The sequence below is a fragment of the Solanum lycopersicum genome, chromosome 10 (genome assembly GCF_036512215.1).
Source record: "Solanum lycopersicum chromosome 10, SLM_r2.1".
Classification (NCBI taxonomy): Eukaryota; Viridiplantae; Streptophyta; class Magnoliopsida; order Solanales; family Solanaceae; genus Solanum; species Solanum lycopersicum.
Window position 1 is genome coordinate 2523342 of NC_090809.1, and position 13876 is coordinate 2537217.

Genomic DNA, 13876 nt, shown 5'->3' on the forward strand with positions numbered 1-13876 from the left:
TCAAACATAAACTTTAAATATGTAATTTTTCAACATTAATGTGTAGTTATCTTGAGTTGTTGTTAAATAGGATCGACACTTATAAACCATATGATTTTTAGTATTTCTTTAATGTGTTATTATCTATCAATTCTAAAGTATTTTGAGTTTTGATGTTATTATTAAGTTATTTTACATTATGTATAAAAAAAGTATGTAAAATGTAATTTAAATAGGTAATTTAAATTTATTTATATAATAAATGCAAAAAAATTATTTAATTTTAAAAACTATCAATCAATTCAAAACAAATATTAATATGAAAGAAAAAAAAATATTGTGACTACAACTATATATACTTAATATTTTAGCATATCATTTGATAGCAAACATTTTTTAATAAAATAACAAACAATACTAATATTGAAACTTAAATCTAGATCATGTTAAATTTGTTTTGTCATTATCATTGGAGAACTATAAAGATGTTTTTGTTTCAATTATTTTATTAAAGTTTATTTTGAAATCATAAAAAACTCTATATATCCTTTTTATGTTATTAAAAATTTTCAATGAAGCACCATCAACGTTTTTATAAAAAAAAATTGTATATGTCCCTAGTACTGAAATAATAAGTAAAAATTAATTTTAATGAGTCTTTTTTGCGTATGATATAATTCATATGTTACCGAAAATATGAAGATAATCACATGATAGAGGAAACAAGATGGTAATTTTAGTTTTCTTCATATTTTGCTCACATAATTTTGAGTATAATTGGATAAAATATATTTTTATCATTAATTTTTTTTTTAGAAAATCGGTGTGTAACAACTTCTTTGCATAAATAAGAGTAACTCTTTAGCCAACTCGACATATTTCATATTTTTATTTTTTATATAAATTTTTTGTATTTAAATATAGATATAAATTATCTTTTCGCGACTTAAAATTATAAATTAAAATAGATAATTTACACCTTACTTCTCTTTTATACTTTTTAACATTTTTCTTATCATTAAGAAATATGAAATGAAAAAAAATAAACTAAAATGAAAGTAAAAAGGAGGAAAATTGAATTATGTTTTTTTCTGTGAATTTGTTGGCTCCTTTCCCATGTTTAACTATGAAATCATCAATAATTAATCTCACTAATCATTTTCAATGTTTTGAAAACATAATTGAATAATATATTTAATATTTAAGTTAAAGGACAAAAATGTCTAAAAGTAAATTAGATTATAGAGTGAACATATCATTTTATCATTCTGGCCAAATTATAGCCAAACTTTTCTGGCCAAAAGGATTTTTCCATTTAATATTTAATTAAAGGGCAAAAATGTCTAAAATAAACTAGATTATCGTGTGAACATATCCATTTTTGTTATAAATCCATTGAATTGTGTGGATTGTCCTTTAGATTTACTCAAGACTTAATTGTATTCATGTATACATGTTCCCAAGGTGATAAGAATCATTTGGATAACTATGTACCTACTAATTGGACATTTATCGTGGGGGCCTTTGGGGTGATATCTCAACTCTATAAATAGAGATATCATTCACCTTTTGTAATAGATACTTGAATAAGAAAATTATCTCCTCTATCTTATACTTCTTGTCTTTTTCTTCTTATATTCTGAGCTTTCTTTACAACACGTTATCAGCACAAAGTTGCTACTTGGAAAGGTATTATATAAATATTTTTATTTGATTCACATTTTCTCTCATAATTTCATTATGTCGAATTTATCCAAACTTGAATTTGTGGCATTAGATATTTCTGGAAAGAATTATCTTTCATGGGTACTCGATGCTGAGATTCACTTGGCTGCTAAAGGTCTTGATGCCACTATTACTCAGGGAAATGAAGCATCGAGTCAAGATAAGGCGAAAGCTATGATTTTCCTTCGTCATCATCTTGATGAGGGCCTGAAGATTGAATATCTGACGGTGAAAGATCCACTTGAATTGTGGACTGATTTAAAGGGGAGATATGACCACCTAAAGGCAACAGTGTTGCCAAGAGCTCGTTATGAGTGGATGCATTTACGATTTCAAGATTTTAAGACCGTGATTGAATACAACTCAGCTGTATTCAGGATAACCTCCCAATTGAAATTATGTGGGGAGACTATAAAAGATGAGGACATGTTGGAAAAGACACTTACTACTTTCCATGCCTCAAATGTGATATTGCAGCAGCAATATCGTGAAAAGGGTTTTCAGAAATATTCTGAACTAATTTCATGTCTTTTGGTGGCTGAGCAACATAATGCTCTTTTAATGAAAAATCATGAAGCTCGTCCCACTGGAGCTGCTCCATTACTGGAGGCAAATGTGATGGAAGCACGTGATCAATCTGAAGTAAAAAGAGATGATCATCGGGGCTATAATAATGCACGGGGACGTGGCAAAGATAAAAGACGATACACTAATCGTCAAGGTGGTGGTCATAATAAAAGGGAGAACAACATGAGTTCTCAAAATAACCCCTCAAAAAGTAATTGTCGTCGTTGTGGCATGAAAGGCCATTGGAAGAATGAATGTCGCACACATGAACATTTTGTAAGGCTCTATCAAAATTCCTTTAAAAAGAAAGGAAATAAAAGTGGTGCTTCCTCTTCCAATGCTCGAGCTGAGTCACATATGACTCTTAAAGATGATGATAAGCCGAGAACATCTCAGAAATATGATAAGGATGTTGAAGCAAATTTGGCTTTAAAGGATGATGTTTTTGATGGCCTTGGTGACATTACTCATATGGAAGTTGATGACTTCTTTGGAGATCGAAACTGATTTTGATCTTTTAGCTGGGGAATGAAGTCTGTTAATATTTTACTTATGTATTTTTAATTATCATGTTATTTATGTTGAAGTATTTAAATTTCCGTTGTTAATTTTGTTTCTTCCTTCTTTTGATGTATTTTATTTTAATGAAAATTAATAGAAATCCCCAGTTGTCAGTTGGATTCAAGATAAGTAATGGAGATGTATGCCTTCTTGATAGTGCTACAACGCATACAATATTAAAAGAAAAGAAATACTTTTCTAATTTGGTTATGAAAATGGCATATGTCAACACAAAATTAATTGAGGGCTCTGGAAGAGCGACCTTATTACTACCTGGAGGGACAATATTAAGCATTGATAATGCATTATATTGTAGTAAGTCTCAAAGAAACTTATTAAGTTTCAAAGTTATTCGCCAAAATGGCTATCATGTTGAGACGGCTAATGAAGGAAAGGTTGAATACCTTTACATTACTACAATTAATGTTGAGAAGAAAATTGTGCATGAAAAATTACCTGCATTTTCTTCTGGGTTGTACTATACAAGTATAAGTACAGTTGAATCACATGCCGTAGTAAACAAAAGGTTTACTAATTTTAATGATTTTATCATTTGGCATGACCGGTTGGGCCATCCTGGATTTAATATGATGCGCAAAATCATTGAGAATTCACATGGACACACCTTAAAGAGCCCAAATATCCTTCAATCAAAGGAATTCTCTTATGCTGCTTGTTCTCAAGGAAAGTTGATCATTAAACCATCAACAGTTAAGGTTGGAATTGAATCCCCTGCGTTTCTGGAACGTATACAGAGTGATATATGTGGACCAATTCAACCTGCATGTGGACCCTTTAAATATTATATGGTCTTGATAGATGCTTCTACAAGATGGTCACATGTGTGTTTATTATCAACTCGCAACATGGCTTTTGCGAGATTGCTGGCTCAAATAATAAGATTGAAAGCACAATTTCCAGACTATACAATAAAGACAATCCGTCTAGATAATGCTGGTGAGTTTACAGCTCAGGCATTTAATGATTATTGTATGTCTACTAGTATAACTGTTGAACATCCAGTTGCGCATGTTCACACTCAAAACGGTCTAGCAGAATCATTGATTAAACGTCTGCAATTGATAGCTAGACCATTACTAATGAGAACAAAGTTATTTGTGTCTATGTGGGGGCATGCTATTTTGCATGCAGCAACACTTGTGCGCATAAGGCCAACCAATTATCATGAATTCTCCCCATTACAATTGACTTTTGGTCAAGAGCCAAACATTTCCCATCTTAGAATTTTTGGATGTGCGGTGTATGTCCCAATTGCTCCACCACAACGCACAAAGATGGGGCCGCAAAGAAGGTTGGGGATATATGTTGGGTATGAATCTCCTTCAATCATAAAATATTTGGAGCCTATGATTGGAGATTTATTTAAGGCAAGATTTGCTGATTGTCATTTTGATGAATCAGTATACCCAACATTAGGGGGAGAACATAAGTCATTGGGAAAAGAGATAGATTGGAATTCATCATCTCTATCTCATCTGGATCCTCGAACAAACCAATGTGAGCAAGAAGTTCAAAGAATAATTTATTTGCAGAACATTGCAAATCAGCTACCAGATGCATTTACGAATCTTCCAAGGATTACTAAATCGCATATTCCAGCTGTTAATGCTCCAGTTCGAGTTGATATCCCGACGGGACAAATTGTTAAGGCAAATGAGTCTAGACCACATTTGAAGCGTGGTAGACCAATTGGTTCCAAGGATAAAAATCCTCGAAAGAGAAAAGGAATAAATGATCATGGGTTGAAAGAAATTTCTCAAGATGAGACCCAAGTCATAATACATGATGATGAGGAGGTTCGAACTTCTGAAAATAATGAAATTTCAATGAATTATGTCTCGACGAGAAAGTTGTGGAACCGAAATAATGTTGTGATTGACAACATATTTGCCTATAATGTTGCTATTGAAATAATGCAACAAGATGAAGATTTTGAGCCAAAATCTGTTCACGAATGTAGACAGAGAAATGATTGGCCAAAATGGAAGGATGCAATTCAAGCTGAATTGGCTTCACTAGAAAAACGTGAAGTTTTTGGACCAATAATCCGAACACCTGAATGTATCAAGCCAGTGGGGTACAAATGGGTTTTTGTACGAAAAAGAAATGAGAAAGGTGAAGTCATGAGATATAAGACCCGACTCGTTGCTCAAGGTTTTTCTCAAAGACCTGGCATTGATTATATGGAGACATATTCTCAAGTGATAGATGCAATCACCTTTAGATATCTCATAAATCTGGCAGTTCATGAAAAACTTGAAATGCGTCTAATGGACGTTGTCACAGCCTATCTATATGGCTCATTGGACCACAACATTTTCATGAAAATTCCTGAAGCATTTAAAGTGCCTGAAACATACAAAGATTCAAGAGAAACTTGTTCAATAAAGCTTCAGAAATCTCTGTATGGACTGAAACAATCAGAAAGGATGTGGTACAATCGTTTGAGTGAATATTTGTTAAAGAAAGGGTACAAAAATGACCCGATTTGTCCCTGCATTTTCATTAAACGGTTGGGGTCTGAATTTGTAATAATAGCTGTGTATGTTGATGATTTGAACATCATTGGAACTCGTAAAGAGCTTTTAGAAGTTGTTGAGTGTCTGAAAAGAGAATTTGAAATGAAAGATCTCGGCAAGACAAAATTTTGTCTTGGTCTACAGATTGAGAATTTGTCAAATGGAATACTTGTTCATTAATCAACGTACACAGAAAAGATAATAAAGGGTTTTTACATGGATAACTCACATCCATTGAGTACTCCAATGGTGGTAAGATCTCTTGACATCAATACAGATCCATTTCGACCTCAAGAGAATGATGAAGAGCTTCTTGGTGATGAAACTCCTTATCTTAGTGCGATCGGGGCACTAATGTACCTTGCTAACAATACTCGACCAGATATCTGTTTTGCAGTAAGTCTACTGGCAAGATTCAGTTCCTCCCCAACAAAAAGACATTGGAATGGTGTTAAACACATACTTCGATATCTTCGAGGGACCATGGACATGGGTTTATTCTATTCCAATGAATCCAAATCAGAACTGATTGGTTACGTAGATGCAGGGTATTTATCAGATCCGCATAAAGCTCGATCACAAACAGGCTATTTGTTTACATGTGGAGACACGGCAATATCTTGGCGATCAATGAAGCAAACATTGGTAGCCACTTCTTCAAATCATGCAGAAATAATAGCCATCCATGAAGCAAGTCGAGAGTGCGTCTGGTTGAGATCAATGACCCATCATATTCAGAAAATGTGTGGTTTTTCTTTGAAAAAGAATTTACCAACCACAATGTACGAAGATAATGCTGCATGTATAGCTCAATTGAAAGGAGGATACATCAAAGGAGACCGGACAAAGCATATCTCACCAAAGTTCTTTTTCACGCATGATCTTCAACAAAATGGTGAGATAGAAGTTCAACAAATTCGTTCAAGTGATAATCTTGCTGATTTATTCACTAAGGCATTGCCAACATCAACATTTGAGAAGTTGAGATACAAGATTGGAATGCGCCGTCTCCGAGATATCAAGTAAAGTTTTCATCAGGGGGAGTGAAATACGCGTTGTACTCTTTTCCTTAACTATGGTTTTGTCCCAAGTTGGGTTTTCCTGGTAAGGTTTTTAATGAGGCAACATTCAAAGCGTATTATGAGATATGTGTACTCTTTTTCCTTCACTAGGCTTTTTCCCACTGGGTTTTTCCTAGTAAGGTTTTAACGAGGCACATAATCGATGGACATAGTGTTATAAATCCATTGAATTGTGTGGATTGTCCTTTAGATTTACTCAAGACTTAATTGTATTCATGTATACATGTTCCCAAGGTGATAAGAATCATTTGGATAACTATGTACCTACTAATTGGACATTTATCATGGGGGCCTTTGGGGTGATATCTCAACTCTATAAATAGAGATATCATTCACCTTTTGTAATAGATACTTGAATAAGAAAATTATCTCCTCTATCTTATACTTCTTGTCTTTTTCTTCTTATATTCTGAGCTTTCTTTACAACAATTTTATCATTCTCGCCAAATTATGGCCAAACTTTTCTGGCCAAAAGGATTTTTCCTTTTTGAAAAGAATATTAAATATTGCACGTGAAAAATCTTATTTTGGTGCTCCTTTTGTTAGTTGGGAATTTTTTCTGATAGTTGGATGTTATGTTCTTTTACGTGTTTCTTTCATATGGTGTTTAATAACTATATTGAAATCTGAAGCCTACCTATACTAAGATTTGTATTGCATAGGGTCTTATTCGAACGAAAAAGCTTTGTACTAAAGAAATTACATATTCAAAATTTAAATTCGAAACTTCTGATTAAATGAGAATTGAGAAGTAACCATATTAAGTGCATCACAATTTTTTGATGGTTTATTAAGTATTTTGGGTCACGTTGAAATGTCATAATGTGTACATTTAAGGGTAGTAAAGTTAGTATGTGGGTTGGTGTTGTTGATAAGTGTATTAAAATGTTCTTGGGAATGTTGATGCAATATAATGTGTCAATAATACAGTTTGATTGATTATTAAATTATCTTGTATAATTTTTTAATTAGTTTATTATGTATAAATAATTTTTAAATTTTTCATAACCATCATGATCATTTTAATTACTCTTTTATATTGATAATGATTTTATAAATTTTCAATATTTTTTTTCTTCAAATAATCTTATCTAAGAGAGCAAGAGCCTAGCCATATTATTATTAGAACGTACGATTTTTCGTATAAAATAATAACAAACTTTAATATAATATAAAAAATGCACAATCCTCTTAAACACGTGCAACTAATATTATTAGTTCCCCATCTTTTTTATAGAATTAATCGAACCAATGAATATTGAATGTATACGAATCAAAATTAGGTGTATATTAATGAAATTAGATTGTTTTTTTTTCTGACTTATTCCTAAGAAACTATGTATACTATTTATTATTATATTGAGTAGATCTGACCAAAAAGAAAATTTATATTAAGTAGATTCGTTGAAAACTTCTTTGCAGCTTTAGCCACTAAAATTTTTGATATTCCTTTTTATTTTTTATCAAACGAATGACATCTTCTTCTGGAAATCCTAGCTATTTCGATCCGTTGCCGATTTTGAATCAAAAGAGAAAGAATTACGTTTCTTTTGTAAACTAATAAGCTTCCTTCCAAAATTAATTGGGATCCATTTATTAAGTAATTATTGAATTATAATTAAATATTATTAAATTCAATAATTTTGACGGGCTCGATTAGTGTTCTAAAAGATTGTTGAAACTTGTTTCGTGGCTCATTTCGAGCGGGGCTTTAGGAAAACTCCTCGAGACTCTAGTGTGAGGCTTAGTAATGTAAGATTTACATCATAAGCGCCCGACTATACGCCATAAGCATACGTAACAGCCAAAGCTCGAGGCTCGGCTAACATATCTTACATAAATTAAGTATTAAAATTTTTTGTTAACATTGTTGATCCTCGTAATTCTTGAATAAATGAATGACACTTAACAATTTTTTAACATATAGAGAGATAAGAAGATTGAGAGTAACTCAAATTCAAGATGCGTATTGCATCTTTACTAACTCAAACTCAAGTTGTAGTATTGCACCATTACTATTCGTAACACTCTGAAGGTGATATATATTACGTAACATTTATTTTTTAACACGTAGAGAAATTTTACATTTTAAATTATTATTCGTCTCGTGGTTTTGTCATGTCTTAGAACTATCATATTTTATTAGCTATTTGAAAGTCATTTTTTTTTTATTCTGAGTAATGTTTTTAACATAATACTAGCAAGTGTTATTGATTATTTTCTTTTAGAGTTATGGTATGATAAAAAAAAACGAATAATGATTCTTTTATTATTAGAAAATTAAGATATTATATTATTTATACTCGTATATATAACGATGATTTTTCTCTATGAGTTCCTTTTATCATTTTTCTAATTATTTCAAACTACATGAACTTTTATAATTTTGTATATTATATTATTACACTATATTGTAAACTAAAAACTTAAAAATTCATAGTACTTACGCTCCAGATCTCGAGGTTTACATCTCAACCTATGCTATGTAAAACGTTCCCTTTATGTCCCTACCATTTAAAATACTGGAATTGACCATGAACGATCCATTCTACACATGTTTTTTTTTTCTCAGCATGAATAAAGTCATTTTTTGCTTTTTCAATTCAGAAAGACTTATCAAAAATCACCGGCCTAATTAGTTTTCACACATTAAACATAGACAAATAGCTAATAAAATATGATAATTTTAAGACATTACAAAAGCATGATATCAATATTTTAAAAGGGAATATTCTCTTTTAAAATATTTTTCCTGTACCATCACATTAGTTGGAGTTAATAAAAGCCAAATATATTATGATTTATTTTATATACACAATAATATAACACTATCTCAATTATTAACATTCTTATTATTATTAGTTCCATTCGTGCTAAATATATGGGATATGGTCGATAAAATGATCAGAATGATCCTTATAGGATCAGAATATTTTAATCCTTTATTAACAAGTAATCGAGATAGGTTTTAATCGATAAAAAATGGTTATTTTAGTTTTTTTGTAAAATTGATATTTCTTCGTATCATATTAAAGATAGCAAAATTAATACATTGTGTTTTTACAAGTACTTGTACCTCAATATATTAATACTTTAAGTTTATACAAATCACAAAATATCGTAAATCACAAAATATCGCTCCTAGAATCATGTAAAAGGAATTTTAAATTGATTAGGGTAACATGAGTAATTGATCACCATAAAGTGTGCTTAAACATAATTAATTAGGCATGTAATATTAACTTTCCTATTTCATATTTATTTATATTAAAATGATTACTTATTTCTTACACTAAAAACTATAATTATTTGATACATAAAAAATTACAAAAATCATTTTTTATACATTAAAAATCATTTTGGTACATAGCATACCAAAGAACTAAAATAATCTAACCCCTTTTATTAAATATTATTTTAGTCATTTTCTCAGATTTGGTCCATGCATATCTTTTTTCATTCACATGAGATCCAAATTGTATAAGCATCAAGATATTTGAGAATAAAAAAAAACAGGCACTACATATTTGATTATGTAAAAATCTAATTTCCAAATATTATAAGAGCAATGTGATGTCATTTGTGACATCTGATATTTTTTTTAAAAATATTTTCCATATTTAGATAATATATTTAAAAAATAATTTAATTTTAAACTTTTGATTTAACTTTTAATGAAATGCTAATCAGTGCTGTGATAGATTACAAGAAAGATAAGTAATTCTTTATATTAATTAAAGGGAAAATACCCGAGTACCCCCTTAACCTATGCCCGAAATCTCAGAGACACACTTATACTATACCAAGGTCCTATTACCCTCCTGAACTTATTTTATATGCAATTTTCTACCCCTTTTAGCCTACGTGGCACTAGTTCAAAAAAAAAAGTCAACCATCGTTGAACCCACAAGATAGTGCCACGTAAGCTAAAAAGGGGTAAAAAATTATTAATAAAATAAGTTCAGGGGGGTAATAGGACCTTAGTATAGTATAAGTGTGTCTCTGAGATTTCGGGCATAGATTAAGGGGGTACTTGGGCATTATCCCTTAATTAAAGGACAATTTAATAATAAAACAAATTACACTAAAAAAATATAGGAAATGGAAGGATCGTACCTTAAGAAATATGATGTACTTCATCATCTGGTTGCTTGTATGACTTGAAATTGTGACCTATTAATTACACGTGACAAGTTTAGATAATATATTTCAAAAATAATTTAATTTTAAACATTCGCTTAACCCTTAACGAGATCCTAATCAGAGCTGTGATAGATTACAAGAAAGATAAGTAATTCTTTATATTAATTAAAGGACAATCTAATAATAAAATAAATCGCACTAAAAAAATACATGAAAGGGAACGATCGTACCTTAAGAAATATAATGTACTTTATCTGATTACTTGTATGACTTGAAATTATGTAACGACCTGTTTAGTCGTTTTGAGCAGCAGATTTTATTTCTGGAAAAACAGGCTGAGACGACGGAACCCACGACGGAACGTCATGGGCGCGACGGACCGTCAAGGGTGTCTTGTCCCAAAACACTTAGAAATTCTGAAATTTGGGTGCGGAAATCGACTCTCTGAACTCTGTGACGGACCTGCAGGACGGACCGTCACAGGCACGACGAACCGTCGTGATCCACCATTTCAAAACACTTTAACTCTTGAGAATTTGGTACAGGGAACGATTCTCTGAACGTCGTGACGGAAGTGCAGGACGGACCGTCGTAGGTACGACGGGCCGTCACAGACTCCTTAAAGAAATCGAGTCTTTGACGAACCTGCATGACGGACCGTCGCAGGCGCGACGGGCCATCACAGGTTGCGTAATCCCAGTCGGAGTCGGATTTCTGGTTAAGTTTTAAAGGGGCGTTTTGGGTTATTCCTGCTATAATTATATATTTCGTGGGTTTATATTAATAACTAAATTTCTTGGGGGTTAAAAGAGGTAACCTTAAGTTAATTAGTGGGTTATTATTGCCACCTTTTATTCTTAATTATATGCTAATTAGGGTAAAAGAAAGAGGGTTTGAATAAGAAAATTTGAAAGCACAAGAGAGGGAGAAAACGAATGAACAGGGAGAGAAGAAGAACAAAGCTTTGGGAATTTGCTTGCTTGATCACTAGTCTTCGGTGGAGGTAGGTTATGGTTTCTCTTACGATATTCGTAGTAAACTCTTAATAGCGAATGATATGTATTGATAATATTGTAAACCCCGCTATGTGCTTAATTGTATGCTTGCATGAATATAATTATCTAATTGTGATTATATAAGCATGATGAAGTTATTGAATCCCAAATCTTGAAAAACCCTAATCTCTTTGTTAATGATGAGGCCTTGGTTTAAAAGAAGGCGTGATGAACTAAAATAATGAGATTGATGATGCCTTGGTAAGAAAGAAGGCTTGATGAATTGATAGAAGGAGATTAGGGGATCGGGTGCCACGTTCCGGTACCAGGATAGTATATGAGGATCGGAGTGTCACGTTCCGACACCAGGATAGAATATGGATCGGGTGCCACGTTCCGGTACCAGGATAGTATATGAGGATCGGGTGCCACGTTCCGGTACCAGGATAGAATATGAGGATCGGGTGCCACGTTCCGGTACCAGGATAGTATATGAGGATCGGAGTGTCACGTTCCGACACCAGGATAGAATATGGATCGGGTGCCACGTTCCGGTACCAGGATAGTATATGAGGATCGGAGTGTCACGTTCTGACACCAGGATAGAATATGGATCGGGTGCCACGTTTCGGTACCAGGATAGTATATGAGGATCGGAGTGTCACGTTCCGACACCAGGATAGTATATGAGGAGCGGAATGTCACGTACCGACACAAGAGGAATAAAGATAATGAATCTTGAAAGATGTTAATGTACTCAATCTAATGCACCTAAATCCCAAATGAGTATGATGAGGAGGCGTGAGTCCTCATTGATGAGCTTGGTGTTGTAACCAAGGGTTATGGTAATTGTAAATGCTACATGTTGAGTATCATCGTTGATTTTATGATATTACTTGATATATATTGATTTCTATTTTGAGTTGACCGATGATATCTACTCAGTACCTGTGTTTGTACTGACCCCCTACTTTTATATTTTCTTCTTGTTTATTTGTGGAGTGCAGCAAACGTGCCGTCATCTTCAACTCAACCGTAACTCTAGCCAGTCTTCGTCACATCAGATCTTCAGGGTGAGCTAATGCTTCTAGCTTGGACTTGATCTTCTTCCTCATGTCTTGATGCCTTGAAGTTCCGGCATGGACTAGCTTTTACTTGTTTTAGCTTTTAGAATACTCTTCGTTTAGTAATTTGATCATAGATGTTCTTGTGGTGATGACTTCCAGATTTTGGGGAATAATAGATGTTGAGTTTTAGAAGTTAATGAATTGATTTTATTTAACGAGTTTAAGTCTTCCGCATTACTTTTTGTTGATATTATATTGAAATGTTAAGGTTTAGATTGGTTGGTTCGCTCACACAAGAGGGTAAGTGTGGGTGCCAGTCGCGGCCCGATTTGGGTCGTGACATGTAAGGACCTGTTTAGTCGTTTTGAGCAGCAGACTTCAATTCTGGAAAAACTGGCAGAAACGACGGACCCCATGACGGACCGTCATGGGCACGACGGACCGTCGCAGGGTCTCGTTTCAAAACACTTAGAAAATCTGAAATTAGGTACTGGAAATCGACTCTCTGAACTTCGTGATGGAATGGCAGGAAGGACCGTCACAGGTGTAACGGACCGTCACAGACCCTTCAGAGAAATTGAGTCTCTGAACTCTGTGACGGGCAGCAGGACGGACCGTCGCAGGCGCGACGGTCCATCACAGACTGCGCAATCCCAGTCGGGGTCGGATTTCTTGATACGTTTTAAGGGACGTTTTTGACTATTCTTGCCTTAATTATAAAGTTAGTGGGTTAATGTTAATAAGTCTAATTACTTGGGGGTTAAAAGAGGTAACCTTAAGTTAATTAGTGGGGCATTATTGCCATCTTTTATTCTTAATTATATACTAATTAGGGTAAAAGAAAGAGGATTGGAATAAGAAAAAAAAAGAACAGAAAGAGAGAGAAGGGAATCGATAGAGAGAGAGACGACCGAGAAGGGGAAACACAAAGCTTTGGAGAAAATTTGCTTGCTTGATCACTAATCTTCGGTGGAGGTAGGTTATGGTTTTCATGCTTTCATAGTAAACTCTTAATAGAGAATGATATGTATTGGTAGTATTGTAAACCCTGCTATGTGCTTAATTGTATGCATGCATGAACGTGATTATATAATTGTGATTATATTAAGCATGATGAAGTTATTGAATCCCAAATCTTGATAAAAACCTAATCTCTTTTTAATGATGATGCCTTGGTAAGGGAGAAGGCTTGATGAACTAAAGTAATGAGATTGATG

The 13876-nt window shown here is 33.1% G+C and overlaps 1 protein-coding gene across 1 annotated transcript; it reads left to right on the forward strand.

Moving 5' to 3' along the window:
* Positions 1 to 1719: 1719 nt before the first annotated feature.
* On the forward strand, positions 1720 to 2778 carry LOC138339129 (uncharacterized). Its single transcript, XM_069290453.1, has one exon. It carries the CDS (start codon positions 1720 to 1722, stop codon positions 2776 to 2778), a length of 1059 nt encoding a protein of 352 aa, XP_069146554.1.
* Positions 2779 to 13876: the final 11098 nt, after the last annotated feature.

Excerpts from the sequence above, each read along its gene's own strand:
- LOC138339129 (XM_069290453.1), top strand. The coding sequence starts at position 1,720 with ATGTCGAATTTATCCAAACTTGAATTTGTGGCATTAGATATTTCTGGA.